Below are 27,839 nucleotides of genomic sequence, written 5' to 3'. Positions count from 1 at the left end.
GAGAGCAGTAAGTGACACACAAGGGCACGAGGTGCAGGAGAGAGCACTGCATTGGAGCAGGAGGTGGGGGGCCGATTGGTGGGGAGCTGGAGAAAAATAAGGAAAAGTGTCTTTAAAGAGGCGGCATTGAGATGGGTCTGGAAAATGTTCCCCCAAATCACTCTAGACCCTCTTTGACCCTCTGCAGCCAAGGTCAGCAGGGACACTAGCATGCAGCCGTGCGGCAGGAGAATCACGTCTTCTCCTGGGCCAGAGCCTCTCCCACCTGCTGGCCCCTCGTCCGCTCCTCTCCCAGCAGCACCCTGTGTCTGGGGACCCCAAAGTGTGACAGCAGACTCGATTCTCCAGTGAGGGAGTGAGTTCCTGTGTTTCTCGGCAAACCTGGGACCACAGTCAGCTCAGGCTGCGCACAGCCTCTGGCCTCCACACTCCAGATGTGGATAGCTCGCCTTAACCCCGCTGCTAGGCTGGGTGGCCTTGACGTTCTCAGCTTCCTGTAATTAAAAGGGGAGAAAGGTCAACATGGGATGTTTGGGGGTGAAAACACATTCAGGATAGTCTTAGAATTTAGGCTTGCATTCTACTTCTTGGTGGCTCCCCTGCTGAAATTTACTTTTTGGCTCTTTGGTTTTGTTTTTTAAAGCAACGTGATTCAAACCACAGAGGCTTCCTTGAGTGTTTATAGCCTCAGACAAGTCATCGTGACCATGACAGGAGCGCCGGGCCGGCCCCTGGAAGCGCGGGTTGTGTGGAGGGTGGAGGGCCCCGGGGGGCCGGTGCGCCGCCCCCTCCGTCCTGGTGCGCCTGGGAGCGCTCAGTGGGATCACCATCCCGTCTTCGTGAGGGGCGGACTGTGAGCCCCATCTCTGCGGCCCACCCCACAATGGAGAGAACGCCAGGTCTTGACTCCCCAAGAAATCGGAGCATGGTTTGATGAGGTCGTCACAGATCCTATGACTCTCTAAGGTGGCGAGTTTACGGGCAGTCGATGTTAGCCTTCCAGTGTGACTCATTCCTCAGCTTCTCTGCCATCCTGCTGTGCGGGGACGGGGATATTAATAACCTGCCATGCAAAAAAGTTGACACTGCCATAAAAATAATCCTTCACTAGGTGTTTTTTCTTCACTGGCCTCCTGCTGCTAAAGTAAATGAGTAACGTTTTAAAGTATCCATTTTTTTTAAAGATTGGCGCCTGAGCTAACAACTATTGCCAATCTTTTTTTTCCTGCTTTTATCTCCCCAGATCCCCCCAGTACGTAGTTGTATATCTTAGTTGCAGGTCCTTCTAGTTGTGTCATGTAGGACACCGCCTCAACACGGCCTGATGAGCTGTGCCATGTCTGTGCCCAGGATCTGAACCAGCGAAACCCTGGGCCGCTGCAGCGGAGCGCGCGGACTTAACCACTCGGCCACAGGCCGGCCCCATAAAGTATCCATTCTGTAACATTGAAATATTACCCTTAATTTGATTTTCTCTTCCCCTGTTGTCTTCACGTGTGGAGAATATAGCTAGCTAAAAATAACTGTGATGATTCTCCACACGCAGTTGTGCAGCAGGTGACGAGAAAGGTGCAGCTCCTGTACTGGGTGCGTCCACCCCGCCTTGGGCGCTAGGGAAGAAGTGAGGGTGCCCGTGCCCATACAGGAAGGGTTTTTCCTTGTGTTTCACTTACTTTCAGGGTAGCCTGCTTCCCTTGCAAGATCTCACCTGCTTACATATTCACATTATTTTGTGTTAAGTTCTGCTATTATATTCTTTTATGTATGGGTAGGAAGATCTGGTTATGTGCTGTGGCATAAGGGATCCTTTCCTCTGCAAAAATAGAAAACCCAAATCAAACTGGCTTTAGTAATAAAGGGAGTTTATTGGCTTATGTTGCTGAAAATCCAAAGGCAGATGGCTTCAGACTAGGGTTGATCCAGACCTAGTTTCTTTCCTTCTACCAGCTCTGCCCCTACAATGGTTGGTTTTAAACCAAGAGAGGGTCCCCTTGTGTAGATGGCTGGCAGCAGCTTTTGCTGTCATGTAGTTCAGTGTTCACATCCAGAAGAGAAAAGAGTCGCAGAAAAAGTCTTTGTCTCTGCATTTTCCAGAAAGTCTTACTTAGGTCCTGTGTCTTTCAGCAGAGCCAGGAAACTATAGTGCACTGGTTGGCCTAGCTTAGGTCACGTGATCCATATTTCTAGGTGAGGGTGGAGTCAGCTTCCCAGAACCACAGGATCCCTAGATATATTGTTGGGACAGGAAGAGAAGGGAGGTGATACTGGAGAAGTCCAGATACCAACAAATGCCTAGTACATATGGCTTCTCGGTTCCTGCAGAGTCACCAAAGGATGTAGTGTTTTTGTTCTCACTGTTTCAGTTGATCAATATTGGTGCTAGAAATATGTCATCAAAGGCAAGGCCCTGTATATTTTTCTACCCATTCTCTGGTCTCCATCCTTTGCTTTCCTAGACAGACAAACAAAGAGCTTGTCAGAAGTGAGGTGGGATCGGAGCTCCTTCCTCCTTCCGTCCCGAATATGACATGGGAGGGAAGGAGGAGAGCGCAGAAGTGGAGGCATTAATACCTAGTCAGTAAAATTCAAGAAAATAATTTGTATTCCTTGCAACATTATCCATAAAGAAACAGCCTTAATGAAACTGAAATACATAAATTAAGAACTATTCCTCTTTAAGTTTGTGAATTTCCCACAATTTGGACCTTTCACAATGCCCTGGTGCTCCCGTGCCGCATCCTTGCACAGATCCTACCTTTCAGGAAAGATAAAGTCCACGTAAATGACCCGTGACCTTCCCGCACCTTCTCTCCTCAGCGGGCAGTTTGCAGTCGTGAAGAAATGCCGTGAGAAGAGCACCGGGCTACAGTACGCTGCCAAGTTCATCAAGAAGAGGAGGACCAGGTCCAGCCGGCGCGGCGTGAGCCGCGAGGACATCGAGCGCGAGGTTGGCATCCTGAAGGAGATCCGGCACCCCAACGTCATCACCCTGCACGAGGTCTACGAGAGCAAGACCGACGTCGTCCTCATCCTGGAGCTGTGAGTGCCGCCCCTTCCCCGCCCCTTCCCCACCCCTGGGGTCTGCCTCCGCCACTCTAGTCTGAGAACAGCTTCACTTAACGCGGTCCCCCCTCGTTTGCAGGAGGGTGCCCCCTCGTTTGCAGGAGGCTCCTGCGTCCTGGAGGTGCTCTTTGTTTGTCTTGAGCCCCGTCCCTTCTCTGAGTTTTATTATGCTCCTCTCACACTGTCCCTCTGCCTTCCCTCTGCTTTCTCCATCTCTCCCGCTTCTCTCCCGGTCTCCCCTCCCCTCTCCTCTCCTTCTGCTCTGTCTTACACACACCCCCGTTTCCAGCTGTTGGAACTGTCAACGCTAGTTATGTGAAAGGGGAAAGTGAAGGGAATGGCTCAGAGGTGCTCCCGGACTTGCCTTGAAAGCCCTGGCTGTGTCCTTGGGCACCCTGCCCATCAGAGGTCGCCTGGGAAAGCAATGGTGGTGCGTTGCTGCGGCTCCAGGGCTCCTGCTCCGGAGAGCCCGGCGGCCAGGACTGCAGCTGGGTGTGTCTGGGCTCTTTGCACGGAGGAGACGTTGGTGCCCTAAACAACAAGGCAAACCAGTCAGTCCTGGGCAGGTCTCAGTGCTGACAGACCCGGCCCAGCTCCCGGAGCCTCTGACGTTCACACTGGCCCTTCTGCCGGCCCAGCAGCCCGCCTCGTTTGCCGATCTCAGGGCTAAGGGGGGTTTTTGAGATGAGAAGAGAGGAAGTGGAGGGAGGTCTGCGGAGGGCCGGCCACCCTGGGGCACCGCACTGCCGATGTTCCCGCCTTGCCAGCGGGGCCTGGGGGCCACAGGTGCTTGTCTGCCACTGAGATTTGGGCGCATTCCTTTAGGGGCCTGAGCTGTGACCTCCTTCACTACAAATTGGGGTTAACAGCACCTACCTCAAGAGGGTCTTGAGGAGATAAGTGAGATGAGAAATTAAAAGCACCTCGCCCCGCATCTGGCTCCTGGACGTGTTTCCTGCCTGCCTTCCTTTACACCCGGAGGTTCTCAGCCTCTGCACTGGGGGCATTGGGGGCTGGATCGTTCTTTGTTCAGAGGTGTCCTGTATGCTGTAGGATGTTTAGCAGCATCTCTGGCTTCTACCCCCAGATTACTCTAGCACCCTGCCCCCTAGCTGTGACAACCAAAACTGTTTCCACACCTTGCCACATGTTCCCTGGGGGCACGGCCCCCCTACCCCCCCTTTAAAGGAAGAGCAGGACTTTGAGGGGCCTGCTGGAGTGCAGAGAGGAACCAAGATATGGTCCTCGCTGTGGCTGCGTGTGGCGACTCGGGAACCAGACAGACCGAGATCAGAATCCAGGGCAAATCCTTTACCATCTCTAAGCCTAAATTTCCTTCCTTGCGGCTGTTAGAAGAGACCATGAATCCAAAGTTCCTGGGAAAGAAATGTTGCAAATCACAGCTGTTTTGCCTGTTCGGAGAATTACCAGGTTGTGCCCAGTGACTCAAGAATGTCGCTTATCCCCTTTCTCTCTCAAACTGTATGAATGAGGCCTGTGAGTACTGTCTTCTCGCTCCCCCCTGCATGTCTACATTCCACATTCAGCTTCTCTTGACTGACCCCCTTCCACAGATATTTCCCACCCGTTCTATACATAAAATGGGCGACATATGATTATTTTTTTACCGTTTGATTTTTAAACTTTTAAAATTACCATACAATAAATTTGACATTGGAAGGGGGTTGTATAATTCTGTGAAAGTTAACCGTGTAGATTTCTGTAACCGCCACCGAAATCAGGGTTCAGAACAGTCTCATTACCCCGAAAACTCGTGGGTACTATCCCTTCACAGTCACCCCATCCTCCACCCCTAGGCCCCAGCAACCACTGAGCTCTTGTCCATCGCTGTAGTTTTGTCTTTTTGAAATTCCGTATAAGTAGAATTAGATAGTCTTCACTGTTCTGAGGCTGGTTGCTTTCCCTGAGCGTAGCGCTTTTGAGAGTCGTGCGTGAGCCTGTGCTCCTGCTCATTGCTGAGTGCTCCCACTGCACGGATGGTTGTTGGTGCACTTGCCCTTGAAGGACGGTGGGTTGTTTCTAGTGTTGGGTGAGCATGCGTGATGCTGCTGTAAACGTTCACACACAGGTTTGTGTGTGAGCGTAAGTGTTTGTTTCCTTGGGGTAAGTACCTGTGAGTGGGATTGCTAAGCTGTGTGGTCAGCGTACGTCGCACTTGATAAGAAACTGCCACGCTGTTTTCCACAGTGGCTGAGCCATGTAACAGTCCTTCCATCGAGGGGCGAGAGTCCCAATGGCTCCACCAGCGCCTGGCGTTGTCAGTATTTGTTTTTGATTGCAGGCATTCTAGGAGGTGCATAGTGACACGCAGTTTACCTAGGCCATCGCGTGGTGACCCTGAATGACAGTTCAGCGAGCTCAGCAAGAGCATCAGACCTGTGTTTCTCTTCCCTGCGTATTTGCTCTTCACAGGTTCTAGCGTTTCCTGTGGGCTGATTGTCCTTGCCTTTTCAACCACCAGGCATGTGGGGGTAGTGATGGTTACTTTCGTACGTCAGTTGCCTAGGCCATGGGGTGCTAAAACATCTCCAACATTTCCTTAGTTGTGTCTGTGAGTGTTTCTGGATGAGATTAACAGTAGCCTGAATAAAGCAGATTGGCTTCCTGAGGTGGGTGGGCCTCATCCAATCAGTTGAGGGCCCACATAGAACAAAAAGACTGACCCTACCCTGAATAAGAGGGAATTCCTCCTCCCTGATGGCCTTTGAGCTGGGACATTGGTTTTTCCTGCCTTTGGACTGGAACTGAAACATCAGCTCTCCTGGGGTCCTGCTGACTCACCCTGCAGCTCTTGGATTGTCAGCCTCCATGATCATGTGAGCCACTTCCGTATAATAAATCCCTTTCTCTCTCTCTATGTGTATGTCCATCCTATTGGTTCCGTTTTCCGGAGAACCCTGGCTAATGTGGTAGTATGAGTACCAAGGAAGGAAAGGGCACCTTTGTTTCCACATCACAAGCCTGCTCCCTTTTGTATATAGTTATTTTGCTGTGGAGAGCTGTTATAATTTTTGATAGACTATTCAAAATATTAGGTCTGCCTGGGAGAAACAGTCCTCTTTGCCTTTGCGAAAATTATCGTTGTTCTAAGTTCCAGTAGCTTTAAAGGCAAATTTAGTCATTGGTGGCATATTCCATCTCCTCTTTCCTTTCTTAGGACTGCTGCGGTACAGTGGCAGTTAAGGAGAGAATGAAATTTAGGAATTTGTCAGAAAATAGCCCTGTGACGTAATGGGGCCACCTGTCTGGACCCTCTGGGTTGGCCTCTCTGAGTGGCTGTACTGTCGCTGTATTCTTTGGGGTGAACTCCGGGGCGAGTCCAGCTCCCTTCAGGCTTGTGCCCTCGTCGGAACCGTGTGCCTGTCCCCGCTCGTGTGTGTGAGTTCTCGCCTCCAAACTCCAGGCCCACTCTCACTGCAGAGGTAAAGGGGCCCCAACACCGCTCTGCTCCCGGCTTCACCAGCCACCCGCGTGACCGGCGCGAGGCACAGAAATGGGATCTTTTCTGTCCTTTGTACAGAAACGGTTTGGTGTCTATGTTAAAGGCACAGTTGTTAAATCCTGGTCTGGATCTGCTCTTTAAAAATTTTGTATGTCCTGGAAGTAGCTTTCGAGAGGGACTTTCCCCACTTGCTTCACTGGATGGTCACCTCTTCACAGCCACTCTGCTGTTGGGCTCAGCGGAGCATGGACATGGAGGGGGCAGTGTGATGCACAGAAGCACGCTGCGTGTCCCCCACACTGCGTGGCTCCCTGAAGAAAGCGTGCCGGTGCAAACGCCCCTCTCCCTGAGTTCTGCTTGCCCACGCATCATCGCACAGCCAGGCCACTACAAAACTTTGGTCTCCACTGCTTGAGTCATTTCATAACTTGCCCTGTTACTTAATGAAAAGTGAAGCTGAACTCTCAGAACTTAAAGTCGGTGCTAATCAGAGACACTGGCTTCTAGAACTCCGATCCTAACTTGCTGATCAGAAATAGCTAGGTATTTCAGGCTGTGGAGAGTGATGCATTTTTCGGTCTCGCTTCCCTCTGTGCAGCCGTGGTTTAAATCCAAATGCCATTAGGGGCCAGATAGGCAGTGTAAATGAGTGAGGTTGTTCTGCGTGAAGCCCCAGTGTCAGAGAGACGTCTGGGAATGGTGAGGACTGCGGCTTAACTGGAACCCTCATGCCCTACCTCAGAGAGGCAGCCATCAGTTGGTTGACTGTTGCCATGTGAGATTTTGGACCCAATGTTGGCAGATCTTACAGTTTTTTCAAGTCTGTAATCTAGGTTTTTAATGTTGGCAATTAGTTCATAGTACTCATGAGCAGACAAAATAAAACCTACCTGAAGACCATGTGTGGGCTGCCCAGGCCTCCAGATTCTAGCCTGCTTTATGTGGCAGGAAGTACTAGTTGATCGCTGCTGTGGAGGAAGAAAGGTGTGGTACTGCAGTCAGACAGCCCAGAGGGCTAGCAGTTCTGTTGGAAGGGCAGGATACACGCTTAGCATTACAAAATGATTTTTTTTAATGCAGAGTATGGTTTAAAATGGTGGTTCTCAGACTTGAACATGCATCAGAACCTCCTGGAAGGCTTCTTAATTATTTGGATGCATTTCCAGAGTTTCTGATTCAGTGGGTATAGGGTAGGGCCCAAGGGTTTGCATTTTAAACAAATTCCCAGGTGATGCTGATGCTGCTGGTGTGGGGTTCATCTTTTAAGAAGCTGTTATAGGGGCCAGCCACATGGCATAGTGGTTAAGTTCTGTGTGCTCTGCTTCAGTGGCCTGGGTTCATGGCTTTGGATCTGGAGTGTGGACCCAGAACACTTGTCAGCCATGCTGTGGCAGTGACCCACATATAAAATAGAGGAAGACTGGCACAGATGTTAGTTCAGGGCTAGTCTTCTTCAGCAAAAAAACCAAAAAGAAGAAGAAGCTGTTAAAGGTTGAATTGTGTCACCCAAAAAAGATACATTGAAATCCTAACCCCCTTTACCTCACAATGTGACCTTATTTGGAAATAGGGTCATTTCCGATGTGATTAGTTAAGATGAGGTCACACAGGAGCAGGGTGGGCTACTGATCCCATATGATAGGTGTCCTGAGAAGAAGATGCCATGTGAGGACTGAGACACAGGTAGGGTGCTAGGTGAAGATGGAGGGTTGGAATGATCCACCCACAAGCTACGAGGAGAGAGGCCTGGAACAGATTCTCCCTCCACCAGGACCGCCAACCCACACCTTGATTTTGGACTTGCTGCCTCCAGAACTGTGAGACTCCGTTTCTGTTGTTTAAGCCCCACAGTGTGTGGTCCTTTGCTACTGCAGCCCCAGCAGACGAGCCAGAAACACTAGCTGAATAGAAATGATAATTCCTAGATGGGGGGCCCACTCACATGTTAACCTAAAGTTCTGTAAGCTGGTTAAAAGCAAAGGAGAACACCTGATCATGGCGGTTCCATCAGGCAACTGAGAACCGATGCAAGGCGTAAACCTCCCTCCCCACGGACGGCTGGGCAGAGAGAGAGCTGGCCGTGCTGGGTCACCCGTCACCACCTGCCTCAGAGTAGCCGCCTTATAGCTTTGGCTCACCTGTGTGAATGGTTACCTGTCAGATCTGTAGAGTAGCACTCTGGGAATTGCAGTGTGCAGTGTGAGTGTTGGCGTGGCAGATTGTTCCAGAGATCAAGCCAGTGTGGGCTCTCCAACCCTCAGGTTTTCCCCTTATTTGCTCTGCTTGGAATTTAAAGCAGCTCTTTAAATCCGAGTAACCCTTTTTTAGCTGGCACTCGCAGGCGCTCTGTCTCTCTCTCTCTCTCTCTCTCTCTCTCTGTCTCTCTCTCTAGTGACAGGAAATTCAGTTTAATTAGTGCATATGCTGTGGTTGTAGCCAAGTGCAGGACGTGGAATGAATAATGCATTCTATTATTTTTTTTAATTTAAAAAGGTAACATTAATTTTTTTATTGTGGGAAAAGGCATAAAGCTGCCCACCGTAGCCGTGTTTACGTGGACAGTACAGTAGTGTTAGCATAGCACCTTGTGCAGCAGACCTCCAGAACTTCTCATCTTGCAAAACTGACACTCTGTACCTGTGAAACAACTCCGCTTTTTAGTTCTCTTTTTGATTTTGGCTAAGTTAATCATTTCTGGAATTCAGTTTGTCCATTGCTAACAACTGCTGAGTTGCCTTCAAACGTTTGTGCAATATTCGGTCACTCTATGCAGGATCGTTAAGTTGGCTCACTCTCTTTCCTAGCTAAAGCAAGATGCAAACCAATAAGAATATGAATGAGTTCTTTTCATTGTATATCAACGCAGCAGATGTAGTGGATGAATTCGTGCTGCGCTGTCAGCAAATCTAGAGTTGTATAAGCCTTTCAAGAAGCGAATGCGTGATTTTCAGCGCTGATTTCAAGCTGGAAAGGGGCAGAGTTGCGTTAGACTGAGTGCAGTTGTGCGGACGTAAGCAATGCTGGCTAATGAGGTGGCCCTGATGCCGGGGCTTTCCCTCCCGACAGGTCCTCTCCTCCTCTCCCGCTCCTCACAAGACGCAAAGCACACTCCGATTTCTTAAATGCTTGCTTCTGCTGCTACATTTGTTCTCTCCTCTCTGAGCTCCAGCCAACTCTTTTGACTTTTTGCACTTTTGTTTTTATTCACAAAGGTAGTTTCAAGAACTGTTCTGGGTTGCACTTTTGGCGTCTGGCCCCTCAGATATCTGCTATTAGGCAAGAAAGAGAACTGAAGTGCTTTTGGCAACAGTCTCAACCTTTCACAACAGAATTAAATCCTGTAAAATAGGTTATTTTCCATTCAGGCATTCTCAGAGAAATAAAACCCTGTGCGTATGTCTTCCCCCACTCTCTGACTTCTTGCCAGTTCACTTGAACAGTGTTTCCTTAGTGTTTATTAAATGGGCATTTTTACTTACTCAAGTGGATTACTTGATTTCTGGATGGTCTTAGAAAAATTGGGACAATGGAGATCATAAAAACCAATGACGTGGTATCTGAGCTCATAGATCTATCATGATGTTTATCATATATTCGTAATTTTAGTATCTGGCTTGATGTTTTCTGTGCTGTATATACGTTATATAGGACAGAAGGTATTGGAATCTTTGCTTTTCTCCAAGAAAGACCTATCCAGTCTCACGCCGCACAACAACATTTAGGTCAGTGGTGGCCCATGTATACAACAGTGGCCCCATAAGATTAGTACCATACAGCCTAGGTATAGGCTGGACCGTCTAGGTCTATGATGTTCACACGATGAAATTGCTTAATGACGCATTTCTCAGAACATACCCCGTTATTAAGGGACCCGTGATTGTAATTGTTAAGGTTCAGTAATCTGGGGCCAGCCAGCCCTGGGGACTTCCCTAGCTCCCGTCACGGGCTTAGACCCCACCCCAGGGACCACAGACTCGACTTTATGACACTCTGGAATAGTCTAAATCCCTGGGAATTGTGCACACTTCCTCTTGGAAACTCAGAGCCATGTCGCAAATCTTCTTCTTCTTCCTGTCTTGGCCAGCCACTCTCCCAGCCACCGTCTCGAAAGCACATGACAGAAGGGAACTGTGGAATTGTGGCTTCAACTCACCCTTTCGACGCTGCGGTTTCTCCTCTTGCTCTGTTCCCTCTTCTTGCTGCTCCCATTTCTTCTCTGCATGGGGGAGGCCGTCTGGTCACAGGCTCCCTGCACCACGCGGCCACTTCTTTGTCCCCAGAACCCAGGTCCCTCCCAGGCCAAGGGCTGCCAGTTGGGTGGTCCAGGCTCAGCCCAAACCTTCCACCTGGCTTTCCTAAGTGCTGGTCATCTGGCACCCATGTCCAGGTACGCCGTGCGCAGACATCTGGGAGAGTGCTTGGGGTCAGCTTTGGAGAGAGGAAGCAGAGGGACTCGGCCGACTGGAGCTCCAGAGGAGAGAGCGCCCAGAGCACAGGCCATGGGGGGTTCCCTTATTAGGCTAGTGTCCGAGGATGGTCAGTAACCATCTCTCCAGACCATCCTGGAGCCCCTAGGAGCCTCCCTTCTGCCTCATGTCATCGCAAACATTGTTTAAAAAGCAAACAGAAATACTTCTAAAATAACCAGTATTGCTTTTTTATCTTAATTTGTATCTCCAAGTACCTGAATATTACCTCATCTTCTTGTTCTTAATAAGGTCATATTTACTGTGATGCACATGAGGAACCTCTGAGCTGGGTAGGACCGCAGTCAGCATCTGCCTGCTCCGTTCCAATATGTTGGTTTCATTTCCGGCCTCTGAATGCCCGTGGTTGCCAGGCGTGGCTGCAGGGTGGCGCAAATGCTGCGGTGTTGACAGAGTTAGCTGTGAGTGAGGTGTGGCTAGAGGACTGGCCTTCCCTAGATGGCAGAAGTGTCAGGAACTTTTTTCTTCCAATATTTTGATGGGAAAACTCAGGTAGAATTGGTTGTTTCAGAAACATAGGGAAGAATGGTCGCTTCTTTTAAGGTACTTCCAGTTTGGTGTGAATCTTTGCAAGCCTCCATGAGTCCATAGGTGAAGGACAAGAGAGGCTTTCCGTGGAGAAGAAAGGGAAGCTGCACTCCCTCTGATCTTTGGGCCAGCCACTGTGGTTCCCTGCCTTACATTATCTCATTTAAACCTGGTGCGCCCCCAGGAGGGTGGTGTTGTCACCACCCTGCACATTCGGAAGGCTGTGCCCCTTCTATCCGGATATAGGTGGTGGGGATTCTAATTCTCAGACAGTAGCTTCTTGGGGATGGAATTTTTTTGTTTGAGTCCTAAAATTCTGCCAAGCCCCCGTTGGACTTAGCCTAGAAGGCCCACTGTCCATCTTCTCTAAGCCGTCCTCTCTGGGGGCTGGGGGAGGGGGAGTGAAATGAAAAGACCACTTTGGAGCAGGAGGACGTTGCAAGGCTGCCCTACTTTCCCTCCCATGCAGGGCTGCCGGTCACCTTTGACCATCCTCCTGGGCAGAGATTCTCTCGCATCGGTCCTTCTGGAGCCACGTTGTCCTCCTCAGTTTCAAAGCAGTGACTGAACGACTTTTGAAAGCCAGCCTGGACTTTGCAGACCTTTCCGTCTCTTTCTCCAGCGCTGCTCCTCTGGCAGCCGTGTTGTTTTTGCCCCTTGTTGGTTGGCCTTTCCATGGTGCTGGGAGAGGGCAGAAAGTGTCCTAGTGTTCCTGTGGGAAAGAAGAAGTCCAGGAGGTGGGATGGCTTTGTGAGGGCTCTGGTGTTAAGGCTGCACGTGCATATTTGCCTCCTCAGTATGTTTCTCTGAAGGCAAGACCGTGTCCTGCTTTGGCCCGTGGCGCTTAAGACTGGCTCGGCCCAATAAAAGTGCAGAAAGTCCAATGGAGCAAGAAGAACAAAGTGATGTGATGGAAGGGTCATGTGTGCTCAAGAGCCAGTTGACCTTTGATGGAGACGCTTTTCTTTGTGAGACGCTGATCTACCTGCTTGGGCTTCAGGAAATGTCATCTTGACCAGGTTTCCTAGAGAATAAGGAATAAACTCTGAACATTAGAGTTTGAGTCAGTCTGGGTTTTACCAGGAAACAGATGGTGCACACAAACAGGGAAGTTTGAAGAGCATTTAATAAAGAGGCTGTTAACAGGGGTGTGTCCAAGGGATAAAGAATTACATGATGGGGATGCACCCTAGGAGTGGTGATGGCTGTGAGCTCTCACCACCCTTAGACCTGAAGAGGAGAAGGGCAGTGGCTTGGGGAACCTCAAAAGGATAACCTCATAGAGAGGACCACCTGACCTGAGCTAAGCCCCCAGTAGAGGGACTGGGCCAACCCATGGCAGCCTGGCAGGGGGAAGTGAGGTTGACCTCGCTCTCCTTCCCTGTGCTGCTGCTGTGCCCAGACCAGACCAGAAGACAACAGAGCCTTTCGTTCAGTCTCTGTGAGCAGCCTGCCTGCACCCAGAACTGAATGGAGAAGGGTGGGGCACAGACTTGGAGCCAGAGATAGAAAGTAATCTTGCTCTGGGTTTAAAGGGTTTCTCTTGGTTCTGTAGTACTTTGGACACTAAGTAGTTAGAATCCAAACTTTCTGGCGCCCCCTGATGAAATCTACTGAAGAATACAATTTGTCACAGGATGGTTGGGATCCATTTGATCTCATGCCCTCTTTTCTCAAAGGCTGTGTGCCCATTACAGATTCTTAAAAAGGAAGTACATTTTTTTGAAGCCTGACCCCCCTGTGTTTTCCCTATTTTTCACTTTATTAAAAGCTTTATTGGAATGAGGAGGTGGAGACACGGAGGGCCAGGGTAGAAGTCTTGGCTCTATGGCTTTCCGTTGCCAGGGCAGCTCTTCCAGCAGGAGAGCTGTGTTCATCCTGCCTCTCCCACCCCTCGCGTGCTGCATCCCTCTCGGAATGGATGGGAGCTGTCTCCATGCTCCTTCGCCTCCATGTGTCTAATGATGCAGTGGAAAGGATTTTCATGGAGATGGGAAGCAATCTGTACCTGCCCCTTTCTTCCTTGACTCTCACTCCCTCTTCAGATCACTTTAATCCACTTTTCATCTCTCTACTTGCCACTGAAAGGACGACTGCCAAAGCTTCCTCGTTTGCAAAATTCCTCAATAGATATGCAACCCATGATACTTGACTGTTACGTCCCAATATGTTGGTAATCCCTAAAGCTATATCTCTAGGTCTCTCTGGAGCCCCACAGTTGCTTCTCCAGTTGCCTCTTCAACGTCTCTATCCAAGTGGATCTCCCCCAGGTACCTTGAACTTAACACGCCCCAAACTGAACTCATAGTCTCCCCTCTCAGCCTACTTATCCCCTCTCCTTCTGTGGCTCAGTTCATGGCATCACTGTCATCCTGGTTGCCCAGACTGGAAACCTTGGCACCATCCTTGCCACTTCCTTCTCCCCCTCAACTCCCCACTGTGCCTCATAGCCAATCTTTCATTAAGTTCTGTGGGTTCTGCCTCTGCAAATGCTCCTGAATCTCTCTTTATTGCCATTCTCATACTTTTCCTCTGGTCTAGCATCTCATTAACTCTTCCCTGAATTATTACAACATCCTCTAGTTTCTCTCCTGTCTAGCTTGCCCTCAGATTTATTATAGAACAGCTACTTCTCTTACTCAGAAATCTTTGATGAATACACATGTGAAAAGATACTCAATATCGTTAGTCATTAGGTATCCCCACAAATCAAAACCACTATGAGACCACTTCACACCCACTAGGGTGGCCGTAGTCAAAAAGACAGACAATATCAAGTGTTTGTGGGGATTTGGGAGAAATTGGAACATTCTCCAAAATGTAACAATGTAATGTAATGTAATTGCACTGCTAGTGAGAAATAAAATGGTTCAGCTACTTTGGAAAACAGTTTGGCCATTCCTCAAAATGTTCAAAATGTTATCATATGACTCAGCACTTCCACTCTTCAGACTACACCCAAGAGAAATGGAAAGATATGTCCACACAAAAAGTTACGCTTGAAGTTTATAGCAGTGTTGTTCCCAATAGCCAAAAAGTGGAAACAACCCAAATGTCCATCAACTGATAAATAAATAAGCAAAATGTGGTATATCCACATAGTAGACTGTTACTTGGCAATAAAAAAGAATGAGGTGCTAATTAGTACCTGCTACAACCTGGATGAACCTTGAAAACGTTATGCTAAGTGAAAGAAGCCAGTCTCGAAAGACCACATATCATACGATTTGACTTATATGAAATGTAAACACTATTGAATTGTACACTTTAAAAGAAACAATTATATGGTATGTGAGTTAGGGTTCAGTAAAGCTTTAGAAAATATCTCTGATGGCTCCCTCCTGCCCACGGAATGAAGCCCACGATCCACAGAATGGTGTAGGATCTTTAAACCTGCGTCTGGCCACCTTCTTATATCCAGCCGCTTCCCCTCCACCCCTTTTGCCTCTGCCCTTGATGCTCAACCCACACAGAACCTCCTGCCTTCACCAGCTTCTGCCTTGTTCTCAGGCGCCCCCAACCCGCTGTTTCTGCCGCATCCTCTCCCTGGCATGTACCTTGTCCACCTGGAGGATTCCTGCTCATCTGTCAGCGCCCAGCTCACACATCACCCTCTCTCTCTTTGGCTTTCCTGCCTACCCCAATTAGCTTTAATTGCTTTCTTATTTGTGTTTTCGTCACCTTTTAGAAGTGTGTTGATTATAGTACTTACTGTACTATGTTTTAAATGTTTGTGTGTCTTTCTCCTGTAGTGGACTGTGAGCTTTCCAGGGCATGTGCCAGCATTTTACTAATTTGTCTTTCTATCTCAAGCCTCTAGCAGAGGGCATGAATACCAGCACATGGTCGGTGCCGGTAAAAGTGGTTAAAGCTGAATTCTGTCAGGAAGACCAGCTGGGAGATCTTAATGAACAGCAGTGAGGGGCCTTTCTAGAGTAAGGACAGTGGGATGAAAGGAGGAGACAAAGCCAAGAGCGCTGCATCATTTGTGACCTGTGAAAGCAGCCTTTTCTCCTGAGAACAGAGCAGTTTGTCACCCTAGCTAATTTCCACCTTGGGCCTGAAAGGGTTGGGACATAGGACCATGTGTTTAAATTGGGTGCACAGGATGGGGCAAAAAGTGGGCTAGAAGGAGGGTTGATGGGATTCCAAGGGACAGGAGCTGAGAACATACAATATGCCTGACTTTATGATGCTGAATGCCAATGACAGTCAGAGGTGGGTGGCTAAGATTGAAGCTTCTGATTGTCATTGATCTAGTATAATAATGCCCATCATGGGGCAGGTACTCACTCAGTCAACATCTATGCAAAGAAAAAAAATCAAGCAAGAAAGAAAGTAAGCTCTTCAGACAATGGAAAGTCACCTTGCCCATTATAGCATTCTGCATCCAGCCAGCCTTGCTCCAGCCTTGGCCTGGCCCAGGCTGACTGTGCTGTTGAAAAAGAGATCCAGAGCCCATCTCCATCTTTCTTAGAGGCTCCGGTGGGCATGGCCCTCTGCTCTGGGCCTCCTCTTCCAACAGAGTGGGGTTTCAGGCTGCCCACCCTTCCCTTTACCTAGGTGGTCGGTGGGAGGCACCCAGCTCCATGCCCCTTCTCTACTGTAGTCCCCGTCTTCTGTCAGTGGCCAGGCTCTTGAGAGCTTGAAGAGGGGAAGCTAAGGTAGGAAGTGGTCTGAGAGCTTCACCACCTGCTGGGTGAATGTCAGAGCTTCACCACCTGCTGGGTGAATGTCAGCTCTTTCACCTTTTCCACCTCTTCCTCTTCCAAGTCATCTTCCTCCTCCTCTAATCCATCCTCAAACTCAGGAAGGACCACTCTACTTCACTCCCATTTTAAATCATAGCTTTCCACATCTAGGGGTGGCTAAAGAACGGGCAGCACCATCCTCCAGGTTGGCTGGTGCCCCTATCTGATAGGCCGGTGGTCTTTCATCCCAAGATTTCCGGGTCGTTAACAACAATCAGCAGCTTTCGTTTAAGCCCTTTGCACTGGCTTGTCATGATAAACCCAGTCGCAGAGTGGGAGGAGATGGGTGGCTGTGCATCCCTGGATGATAGCCTTCCTTGTTTCCTTCTAGACGGGACAGGCTGAGTTTGGAGTGACCCTCCATCTACGGCTGCCCCAGCTTGGTTTACTTCCCACTGGCCTTTTGTTCTAGCGACCCAGGCTGAAGAGAGGTCTGGCTGCCCCGGCTTTTCCGTTTGCCCCACTTTTGATTGGCCTAGTTATTTTTGTGGGTCTCCAAAGCTTGGACTGAAGCCATTAGAGTAAAAAAAGGCTTGGCGTCCGCTGTGGTCAGTCTTGCTGAGTTTCTGATTTCCCTTTATATGAGTGCATTCTTTAGTTCAAGAAACCTGCGTGGACCGATTGGAGCTACAGTTTGCCTCTCAGCCCCTCCTCCCCACCCACGCTCCCCCACCATACTGCCTGTAGCCGTGCTTCTCGTCCCTTTGTCACATCATGCCAGTGCACATTGCACGTGATCATTTGTTCAGAGCCCTGAGTAAATGCATGAGGCCATTCGTGGCTGGAGATGACCACCCTCAAGGTCCAGCCAGGTAGCTCTGGACCCCATCCAGACACCTGAGGGCTGGGGCTCCTGTACCTCTGAATACCTGTACCCCATTTGTGGTAACCCAGTTGGCAGGTTTGGCCGTTGAACTCTGGGACACCATGCCCAGAAGGCCACATGTGGCCTTTCTAGTGGGCTTCCTGTCTGAACCAGCGCAGCCAATGATTCCTTCATTCCTGGGGCCAACAGTGCCCAGCATTCCTGCACCTCCCGGCCTCACTAAACTTCCTAGGGAGGGGACAGTCTCTGTTGACAGCCTCGTGTGTCTCCCTCATTGTCAGCGTGGCATTTCCTGAATATTCTCCAGTCTCCATGTCTCTCTTAAAATGTAGGGCCCAAGGCTGTCTGCCATCCTCAGGATGTTGAACAACAGGGCCTGGCCTTGTGCTTCAGATTTTAATGCACCCTGCGTTCCCAGCACGGGGAGCTAAGGACCTACTCCGACCCTGGGTCCCTTTCACGTGCACTGGCACCTGCTTTTTCTCATCTGAATTTATCATTCAACTGGAGTGGATGCCTTTGCCTTTCCCTCTCTGCCCTCCCTTTCTTCTTCCCTCCACCCTCAGTGGAATTGAGGCCTGGGGGCTCCAGGTCCGGGGCTCCTGACCACTTTACCTAGAGACCCGAGGTTCTCCAAGCATCCACGTCGGGCTCCCGACACGGCCCTTCCTTGCACGTTGTTACCTCTCTCCAAGGGCATCCTTTAGTCTCATATAATAATTTGGGAAGCACTTTGAGCCGTTGTTCTACTGAGGTTTCCGTTCTTGCTGTCTTACTTTTCTCCTGTTTCTCTTCCTGAACGGATGGACTCCATCGTTTTCATTTCTGGAAGCTTTAACCTGATTTTATCTATTTGTAATATTTTTATGTTACCTCCCCCACCCATTCCCTTTCCCATGTCCCCTCTGTCCCTTTCCAATTTGGAAACAAAAATGCAAGTAGGGAATCAGAAATGAGCGAGGACCCAGAGTCAGGGGTGGGAGGGCTGTGGCTCAGGTTAATGCACCGTGGGTGTGATGACTGCCTATATAAGGCAGCCTTAGGCCTGAGTGTCACCCCGCGGCCTGAGCAGCAGGCCTGGATCACCCAAAAAACAACCATGAAGGCTTTCTTCTCCAGAGAGCTGGCTCTTACAAACCACATCTCGGAACTAGTCTCATGTTTTCAAGAGTTGGAATCATTTTGATCTAGTCAGTGGTAGAGGGCAAGCAGACTCTGCTCCCTGAAAGAGGAAGAGAAAGAGAGAAGCAAAAGTGTTTTTGGTTTGTTGGCTTGTTTTATAAATGCCGCATTATATTCCACATAAAGCTTCTTCGATTTGAAAAAAAATAAAGGTTTTATTTTTTAGTGCCATGTCTAGCTGAGAACTGCAGCCTCTTGTTTGAAAATCTGCCTCAGTAGACTGCCGCTCCATCACTTGGCCTTGACTTTGTGCACGCGGTCATCTCAGTGAGGGCTGGGGGAGCGTGTCAGGGGACGCTCGGACTGGAGCTAGTCCTGATTATTCTCTGTCCACAGCTGCTGCCACCTTCTGAACAGCTCAGTCATGTGTGCTGGTCCTGTGTCATGTCACGCCCGCTGGTGGTGATAAATCATGATGCATTTTCTGTTTACTAATCCAGCGTTCTGTTTCCATCTTGGATACAGAAAGGAAGTCGTGATTCTGCTCTTTCATTTATGAATGAAAGTGATTGCTTTAAAATCTTCAGTTTTCCATAGAGGCCACACTTTAATCCAGCTTCACAGATGAGTTCTCCTTGACAATAGAAGACCAGATTTTTGAGGCAAGGGACCTTTTGGGGATCCCAAATTATTTCCAAACGCAGGTCTTTTTATAAGCTGGAATCTTCCTTTTCTTGCCACAGCTGGCAGAGCTAACAGGTTTGGGCCCTCATGCACAAAGTGTACGTTCCTAAAAGCATATAGACCAACTTTCTGCTTATTCGATACAATTTCAGCTTTTCTTGCCAGTTTCAATAGTCTGGCCCCCTTGAATCCTGGAGGCCCCATGTCTACCTGGAGGCAAAGGATCTGAAATAAAATCGTTAGTTTGGGGAGAGTTTGGGCCTTGGGCATAGCTGCCCAGGTGATTACGTGATGGGCAGGGAGTGCAAGTGAGACAAAGCTTTTAGAAAGTTTCTGGGTGTAAAAGCGGAAGGATTTTTTGAAAGGGAGGGAGTGAACGTTTCCTGGGTAACCACTGTCTGCCATACTCTGTGCTAAGTGCTTTTCATTTCATCTCATTTAATGAAGAAGCCACGAAAAACATGAGCCTCCTCAGGAAGCTTGGCCTGCAAGAGCACACCGCCTGAGATGAGGAGGTAAAATGTTGTCCCTCCCTGGAAGGAGCTCAAGCAGCTGTATTTTTTCTGAGTAATAATTGTCATTCATTGAGGACTTTCGTGTGCCAGGCTTTGAGCCCAGCACAAGTCTAACCCTCGAGAAGGCCCAGGGAGGTGGGGTCTGAGGCCCATTCTGGGTGTCTTTTGCTGCCTGACAAACCCCTCCAAAGCTTACTGGCTTAAGGTGGCACCAGTCATTTTGATCGTGGGTCTACGACGTGGGCAGGGCTTGGCTGGGCCAGCTCCTCTCTGCTCCCTGTAGCATCAGTGGAGTGACTGTCTGGTGCTGCAGGCCCCCTTCTGAGACGTCTCTGTCACCCCACCAGCAAGGTGGTGCTGGCTGCTGCCGGGAGGCAGTCGGGGGTGTTGGCTCCGCTCCGTGTGCGCCTCTCCTGGTCTTGCTGGGCTCTCCACCAGGTGGCAGCCGCACCCAGAGCAGGTGTTCCACACAGGACGAGAAGGCTGCCCGTGTCTTAAGACCGATGCAGCATCGCTTCTCCCATCTTCTGTTGATCGAGCAGTCACAGCCTGCACAGACTCTCGGAGAGGGGAAGGAGACCGCAGCTCTCACTGGGTAGTGTCAGAGAATTTGCGGCCATCTTTATTCTGCCAGAGGCCCAGAAAGGTTAAGTGCCCTGCCCTGGATCACACAGCTAGCACATGGATAGGTCCCCTGTGCTCTGCTTCCTCTGGGTCTTGTGACACTCTGGAGTTGGCCAGAGCCCTTGACTGACCTCAGTCCAGATTTCTGTACCTTTCCTGCCATTAACTGGTCTGTAATGTCAGTGCCCACCACAGCTACAGAGTCCTGGTAAAGCAGATTCTAGAAACATTCTAAATCACTTCCCCTGTATTTGAAATGGACTTTAGGAGCAACCCTGGCAGAATCCTGGGCTTGAGAAGAAAAGACCCAGGGGTGTGCGAGAGCCATTTTCAGAGACGGGAAGAACAGTTGCATAGGTCACAGTGTGGCTTGTATTCTGCGACCTGTGTTGTCCGTGAGCAGAGGTTGGCAAACTGCAGCCAGTGGGCCAAAGCCTCCGGCTGCTTATGTCGAGACTTCAAGAAAAGAAGGGGCTGCGTTTGAAATGGTTGAGGACAAAGGCAAGAAGCACATGTAGCAGAGCTGAAGTCGCGGCGGAGACTCTGGCCCACAAAGCCTCTTCCGGGAAGCGTGCCAACCTCTGTGCTAGAGGCAGAATCAGGACCTGCGGTACCAGAGCCGGAGTTCAGGCCACGTGAGCGGGAGTTTCTGACAGGAGCAGCAGCTCCCAACCCAGGTCGTGCAGCAGGTGTCTGTGCCTCGGACACTGGAGGTCGGTGGTGTGCTGGTAAATGGGTAACGACCGGCTCTCCAGGCAAGAAAAGCCCTGATTTGTAACGTTGTCTATTTCTATGGTACAAATGCCACCAAGGCCAATTGCCAGTTCTGACGCGATGTCACAAACAGTGGGTTTGGGAAGAGATGCGTGTCAGCGGCTCTCGGCGCTCCAGTGTACCACTGTAATGATTCAGGGGCGCGCCGGGATGTGGAGCTGCCCCTGTGCAGCTCCTAATCGAGAGACAGGCAGGCGTTTGGGGAGGAACAATAGTGCTGGGAAAAAGTCCTTTGAAGTTCCCTCTGCCTCTCTGAGCTCACTAGCAGCCATTATTAGATCTACAGGCACAGCAAGATGAAGTTCCGTGCCCTGGATCACACAGCTGCTGAACTCCACCTGATATTTCATTGTCCTCACTTTTGGTTTAGAAAATCTTTTTTTTTGAGGAAGATTAGCCCTGAGCTAACTACTGCCAATCCTCCTCTTTTTGCTGAGGAAGACTGGCCCTGAGCTAGCATCCGTTACCATCTTCCTCTACTTTATATGTGGGGTGCCAAGCAGTGCCATCTCCGCACCTGGGATCCAAACCGGTGAACTCCAGGCCGCCAAGAAGCAGAACATGTGAACTTAACCGCTCTGCCACCGAGCCGGCCCCCTGGAAAATCTTGATTTCTTGAGTGATAAGTTTGACTGCATGCAACTTTAGAATCTCTGTTTAACTAAACATCACTTTAAGCAAAGTTAAATGGCAAATAGATTGGGAGAAAACATTTGGAATATATAAGAGATCAAAGTTTAGTATCAAAAGGATGTAAGGGACTCGATCAGTTAAAGTTAGAAACACTTGACAGTCCAGTAGAAAAATGGGACACAGCTACAAACAGCCGATAAACATATGACAGATGATCACTCTTTCAAAGTGAGAGAGTATGTCTCACTACTGAGCAGGGAAATGCAGGATAAGACACTGATTCATTATTTCATCATCAGATTGGCCCAAAGTAGTAATACCAAGGAAGTGAGGCTGGGAGGCCACAGCACGTTCGTCTGCCACAGCTGGAGATGGACAGAGGGACTTCAGTTTTATATATGGATGTTTTAATTTTTCTTAAGGAGAATATATGTATTTCTTGTATAATAGTTTTAAGAGACCAAGCTAAAGTTCAGTCCTCCCCAGATGGAGTGGCTTCTGTAAGGGAACGGGCCATTTCCCTGGGTTAGCCCGGATCTGCTGGGTTGGCGCCTGGGGGCGCAGGGGAGGGGCATCTGGCTGTGGGGGGCGCTGTGGCCCCTGAGATTGAACTTCCCTTGAGGCCTCTTTCTAATCATCTGTCACCTCTGTACTGGCCTCAGTGTTCTCTTACCACTTTTGCCTAGGCAAGAAAAGCCTTTTGTCCTTAATTTCCCGTTGCGTAATTGAGACTGGACAGAAGCATGTTAGTTAAGTCTTTGTTTAACAGGAGGGAACTAGAGAATCGCAAGAAATGGGTGGCGTTGGGTTTGGGCTGCCGGCACGGCGCCCCGCCCTCAGCCCCCGTCCCCTTCCTCCCAGGGCAGCCTCTCTCCCCCGGCTGCTCTCAAGCACATGTGGATTCCTCTGTGTCCAGACCCAAGGGACGGTTCAGGGAGCCAAGACCACTTTCCAACTTATTTCATATCTAAGAACCCGCTTCTCCCCCAGATTTTTGGCCCCAGGAGTGTTGACCGATTTCCGGAAACGCCTGCTGTTTAACCACAGGAGTGTGTGTGTGGCCTGGTTCCGTTGTTCCCACGACAGCCACGTCGGAGTCCCACTCCACAGGCCAGCATCTGCACAAGAGATACACAGAGAGGAGCGTCAGGGGCTTCTCTTACCCAGACGTGTGTGGCTGAGAGGAGCTAAGGATGGCTGAGGGAATGTTGACATACTTACCATGTGACAGACGCTCATATCCTAAGTCATGTTATCCCCATTCACCCCCAGTAGTAATAATGAACAGTAGGTATTAATATCCCCACTCTACAGACGAACAAACCGTGCCTCAGAAAGTAACTGAACTCCCTGAGGGCACAGAGCCCAGATGGAAACCCAGAATGCCTGCCTCCACCGCATGTTCACCTTGAGGGATCTCCTTCCCCTAGGGATTTCCTTCTAGAAGCTTCCACAGGCTCCTCCCTGCTTCTGCACAACTTCCTGGTAAAATGAAACGTCACTTCCCCTGTGAATTTGAGTGACAGGCATTCTTTTCCATGAGTATCCCCAAAGCTGTTTTTAAGTTGTTACTTGAATTTGAGGTAAAGACAGACAGAAAATGTATTTTCAGATGCAGCTTGGATTTTGAATTCAAAGGAAGCCAGGCTAATTCAGAGGAGGTGCGAAGGTCAGGAACTCCTTTGATACTATTTATGTGATTTAAGGGGCAACACAGTATATAGGCAAAGAGTGGTGTTCTCAAACCCTCAATCTGCTTCCGACCTTAGATTCACACCTGTTTCACAAATGCACAGAGCCTGCCTTTCACATTCCGCAAGGTTCTCGGCTACCCGGGGACTTCCTCTTAGAACGTTAGAACGTGAGCCAGCGGAACCGAGGCATTTCCATTAGAATGGGAGCTGCGAGAGCCTGAAAACCCGCCCGCGTCCCTGGCTTAACGAGAAGGGTGCTCAGCACGCGGCTTGGGCCGTGGAGCCAAGCTCCGATTTTTGCTGCACTTGAAGGCAGAGCCAAGAGGTGGTTGGGTGCTTCCAGGCGCGCCTTCACATCGTCATCCACCCGCAGATCAGCTCTGGGAGAGAATCATCTCAAGGTGCTGGGGACATTCTTCAGGATGGACCAGATATGCGTTTCTTATCCACGTTTCCTGACCCGAATGTGAAAGTTGTCGTAACAGCAGAGAATCTGACAGCAAGACTAGCAAAAAGCGTCAGTGGACTCGGATTGCCCCTGCGCATTGCTCCTATCCTTGATCCCGAGCTGCTGTAGCCGTTCTGTAACATTTATTTGTAGCCTGTGAGCAACTGCCACCTTACAGGATGAACTGTGTCCTTCCCAAAAAGCTCTGTTGAAGTCCTAACCTACAGCACCTCAGGATGTGACCTTAGTTGAAAACAGGGCCTTAGCAGATGTGACTAGGTTAAAAGGAGGCCGCTGGAGTGGGCCCTAATGCATTCTGACCTGACCGGTGAACCTACAGAAAGGGGGAGGTTAGGCGCAGACCCAGACATGGAGAGGCCGGGAGAGGGCCGTGCAGCGGAGGCTGGGAGTGGTGCGTCCGCAGCGGGGGAGCACCGGAGGCTGCCGGCAACCTGCTGAGGCTGGGAGCACACAGAAGGACTTCCCTGCAGGCTTCAGGCGGAGCAGACCCTGCTGGCGCCTTCATTTCAGACTTCTGGCCTCCAGAGCTAGGAGACAGTACATTTGTGTTATTTTAAACCATCTAGTCTGTTAGTGCAGCCCTAGCAAATTAAGACAACTACCTATCCCTAACCCTTATAAAATAGACATTTAGGTTGAAATAAGATTGAGGACTTCAGTTCGTCTGTCATAGGTAGTAGGACATTATATTTTCCAAAGATGGCTGCAGGGACTGTGAATAGTGTTAATCTAGAAATTGGAATCCCGTTAATAGTTTCTCTTACATCACCCTGAAGGCCCACTTTGTTTTAAAGCTGTGATGTGTCCTAATTACATTCTGTTCCCGCTAGGTTTTCTGGGAGGCCTTGGGGGTAGGGGAGGAGAGGGAACCTTCATATTTTCCAGCTGTCTTGGTGAAAACAGCCAATGCTTATTAGCATGCATTTCACACAATTTTCATGATGATGCTATAATTTAAAACCCTCTGGCTCAAAGACCTAATAAAGGAGGTGAAACGCTTTCTAAATTTGCTGCTCAGATTGCTCATCTCTCTCTCCATCTTCCTTCTTAAGCAGGGTGTAACATTTGGAACAACGAGCAAAAGTACTAAGGTCTTGGCTGATTTCCTCGTTAGCGTCTTTCTGCCGTTCAGCAGCAGCATCGGAAGCGTTTGCCTTCCGGTTCTAGCACGTCTGTGCAAGTTCCCATGTGGAAAGCATCTTGCAGTCACTGTCTACCTTCTGAGATTTGGGGGGCTACCTGCAGGGGGTAGATTATCAGATGATGCTTATTGTGCTCCCAAACCTTTGCTGAAATCACTCGGTTTCAATTACTTTCATTACTGACTAAAGATTTTATAAGTAGAGGTTCATGGCTAGAACATGTGCCTTCCCAGATTGGCGTGAAGGAGGAAGAATATGTATATAGGGCTTTCAGGGCATCAGGGAGCCAGTGATGGGCCCAGGGAGATGGGGGCTCTCCCAGCCCTCTTCGCATCTAGCTGAACAGTTTGGCGCCTGGGCAAGTGGCAGTGTGGACCGCATTGTGAACAACATGAGATTTGCACAGGCCTGGCGAAGGGGAGAGGCAGAAACTGGAGCCGACTGAGCCTCCTCTCTCAGTTGATCAGGCACTGCCACTTTGCAGGCTGGTCCCTCGCCCAGGGGGCTCCAGGGTTCGTGCCTGGTTCTCACTTCTGTGGTCGGGAAGCACTGTTGGAGTTGAGTTGCTCAGCGCAAGAAGACTGAATGGGGCACCAGGTGACCAGGCCCAGAGAAAGGCAAACCTGATTTCCATTGGCTGAGCCGCATAAAGAGACCCAGTTCAAAGGTGGTAAGAGTCCTGGTCATCTATTGCTGCGTAACAAATGACCGCCAAGCTCAGGGTGGTGCCGGTTGGGATCCCTGGGAAGCAGACTCCGAGATGGCGACAAGTGTGCAGGATGTTTCTTAAGAACTGCCCTTAGGATCAAGACTTGGGAAGCGGGGGAAGGAGCAGGAGTGGGCAGAAGTCGTGCTGCCTTGCAGCTCAGTGACAGCCCCAGCTGGCCCAACAGAGTCCTGGAGCCAGAATGACCCTTGAGAGTCGCCGCAGCTCCGGCTGAGAGGACCTGGTCTTGTATTAGGTCTGGGCAAATGATAGTGCACAGGCCAAATCCAGGTGGCCACCTGTTTTTGTAAATTGAGTTTTATTGGAACACAGCCACACCCCCTCGTTTGCATATTGTGTAAGGCCGGTTCATGCTGCTTGGGCAGAGTTGATTAGTTGTAACAGAAGCTGTATGGCCCACACAGCCTAAAATACTTAGTTTCTAGCCATTCATAGAAGTTTGTCCACCCCTGCTTTATGCTCCCGCACTGATCAGCCATTGGCTGTGGGCTTCCTGGGAAAGGACGTGACCTTGAGCGAGCAGCTCTGCAGCAGAGGCCAGCCCAGGAGGGGTGAGGGTGGAGGGCTGTGCTGCCTCCATCCTCAGCAGTGGGGACAGCAGATCCTTCCTCCAGGAGGAATGCAGGGGATGCTCGTGGTGTCCACCACAGCAGCTTACAATGGCCGTTTTCTTGTGCTCACAGCTTGTGGGTCAGGAATTCTGGAAGGGCTCAGGTGGACAGTCTGACCTCTGTGGCCTCAGCTGGACTGGAGGGTCCACTTCCAGGGCTCCTTCCTTGCTCAGTGCTTCTCACTTCTTTCTCTCTTTATGGGGTGTCTCGTCTCCAGGGTTTCTCCTCACCACACAATGGTTTTGGGATCGCTTTACTTCTTGTGGTTTTTTTTTTGTTTGTTTTTGAGTAAGATTAGCCCTGAACTAACATCCACTGCCAGTCCTCCTCTTTTTGCTGAGGAAGATTGGCCATGATCTAACAACCATGCCCATCTTCCTCTACTTTGTGTATGGGACACCTGCCAAAGCATGGTTTTATAAGCGGTGCGTAGGTCCACGGCCAGGATCCAAACCGGTGAACTCCTGGGATCGCTTTACTTCTTCCTTAACTTTTGTTTATCTTGGAAAGTTTTTATTTCCCCATCGTAATTGAAGGATATTTTTGCTGGGTAGAGTATTCTTGGCTGCAGGTTTTTGTCCTTCAGAGTTTTGAATATTTCATTCCAATCTCTTCTAGCCTGTAAGGTCTCTCCTGAGAAATCTGCTGATAGCCTTATGGGGTTTCCTTTGTAAGTTATTTTCTTCTGCCTGGCTGCCCTCAGTATTTTCTCTTTGTCGTTGACTTTTGCCAGTTTCACTACTATATGCCTTGGGGTTGGTCTTCTTGCATTAATAAAGTTTGGAGATCTATTGGCTTCTGTGACGTGAAGTTCCATCTCTCTTCCCAAGTTTGGAAAGTTCTCAGCTATTATTTCTTTGAACAGGCCTTCTGCCCCTTTCTCCTTCTCTTCTCCCTCTGGCATACCTATAATCCTTATGTTGCATCTCCTAATTGAGTTGGATAATTCTTGGAGAGTTTCTTCATTTCTTTTTAGTCTTAATTCTCTCTCCTCCTCTGCCTGCAGCATTTCTATATTCCTGTCCTCCAAATTGCTAATTCTGTCCTCCATATTATCGACCCTACTGTTCAGAGAGTCCAGATTTTTCTTAATCTCCTCCATTGTGTTCTTCCTCTCCAGTATTTCTAATTGGTTCTTCTTTATAGTGTCAAGCTCTTTTGTGACATAGCTCCTGAACTCATTGAGTTGTCTATCTGAATTCTCTTTTAGGTCATTGAGTTTTTTCATAATGGCAGTTTTGAAATCATCGTCATTTAGGTTATAGATTTCATTGTCTTTGGGATTGTTTTCTGGGTGCTTATCATTTTCCTTCTGTTCTGGAGATTTAATATATTTTTTCATACTGCTTGATGGCATGGATTTGTGCCTCCTCATAGAGATAGAGTTTAGTTGCTGCTTCCACTTGTTGCGTCTGGTGTGTGTGGGGTGGGGGGGAAGCTGTTTAGACTGCACCAACCAGGAACCCTGTCAGCTGTTACTGACTGGGCCTGGACCCCTCCTCGTAGTCACAGTGGTCCTGTGGGGTCCCTCATCAGTTGTGGGGGCAATCGCAAGGGGGCCTCAGGCTGCTGGTGCCTACTGCTGCAGCCCACCTAGATGCGTTCCCTCCTTGTGGTCTGCAGCGGTGTTGTGGGCTTTCCCGTCAGCCAGGAGCAGGATCACCTATAATCTCCGATTTGTCTCTAACAGAGCCCACCAGATCACACTTGTCCACTATAGGTCCCA

General features: G+C 49.5%; 1 protein-coding gene and 1 long non-coding RNA gene across 7 annotated transcripts in view; one reads left to right on the top strand and one right to left on the bottom strand.

Annotated features, from left to right (window-relative positions):
* Positions 1-27,839, top strand: part of DAPK1 (death associated protein kinase 1) — a 171,151-nt gene that overhangs the window by 85,180 nt on the left and 58,132 nt on the right. For all 5 annotated transcript variants that reach the window (XM_014826971.3, XM_044757003.2, XM_014826972.3 and 2 more), the window contains exon 3: positions 2,818-3,039. In XM_014826971.3, coding sequence (XP_014682457.1) covers positions 2,818-3,039 — 222 coding nt within the window. The remainder of the gene's footprint in view (positions 1-2,817; positions 3,040-27,839) is intronic.
* Positions 1,843-4,135, bottom strand: LOC123280273 (uncharacterized). 2 transcript variants are annotated; one of them, XR_011497236.1, is made up of 4 exons: positions 3,940-4,135; positions 3,428-3,594; positions 2,805-3,000; positions 1,843-2,452 (listed from the first exon to the last, which is right to left on the bottom strand). It is a non-coding gene; the product is annotated as an uncharacterized lncRNA (long non-coding RNA). The 2 variants fall into 2 exon arrangements; XR_006519075.2 differs by lacking the exon at positions 3,940-4,135 and having other exon boundaries at positions 2,756-3,000; positions 3,428-3,614.

This window comes from Equus asinus, chromosome 23 (genome assembly GCF_041296235.1).
Source record: "Equus asinus isolate D_3611 breed Donkey chromosome 23, EquAss-T2T_v2, whole genome shotgun sequence".
Lineage (NCBI taxonomy): Eukaryota > Metazoa > Chordata > Mammalia > Perissodactyla > Equidae > Equus > Equus asinus.
The sequence above is the reverse complement of the archived record's forward strand: the minus strand, read 5'-3'. Positions and strand labels throughout refer to the sequence as shown.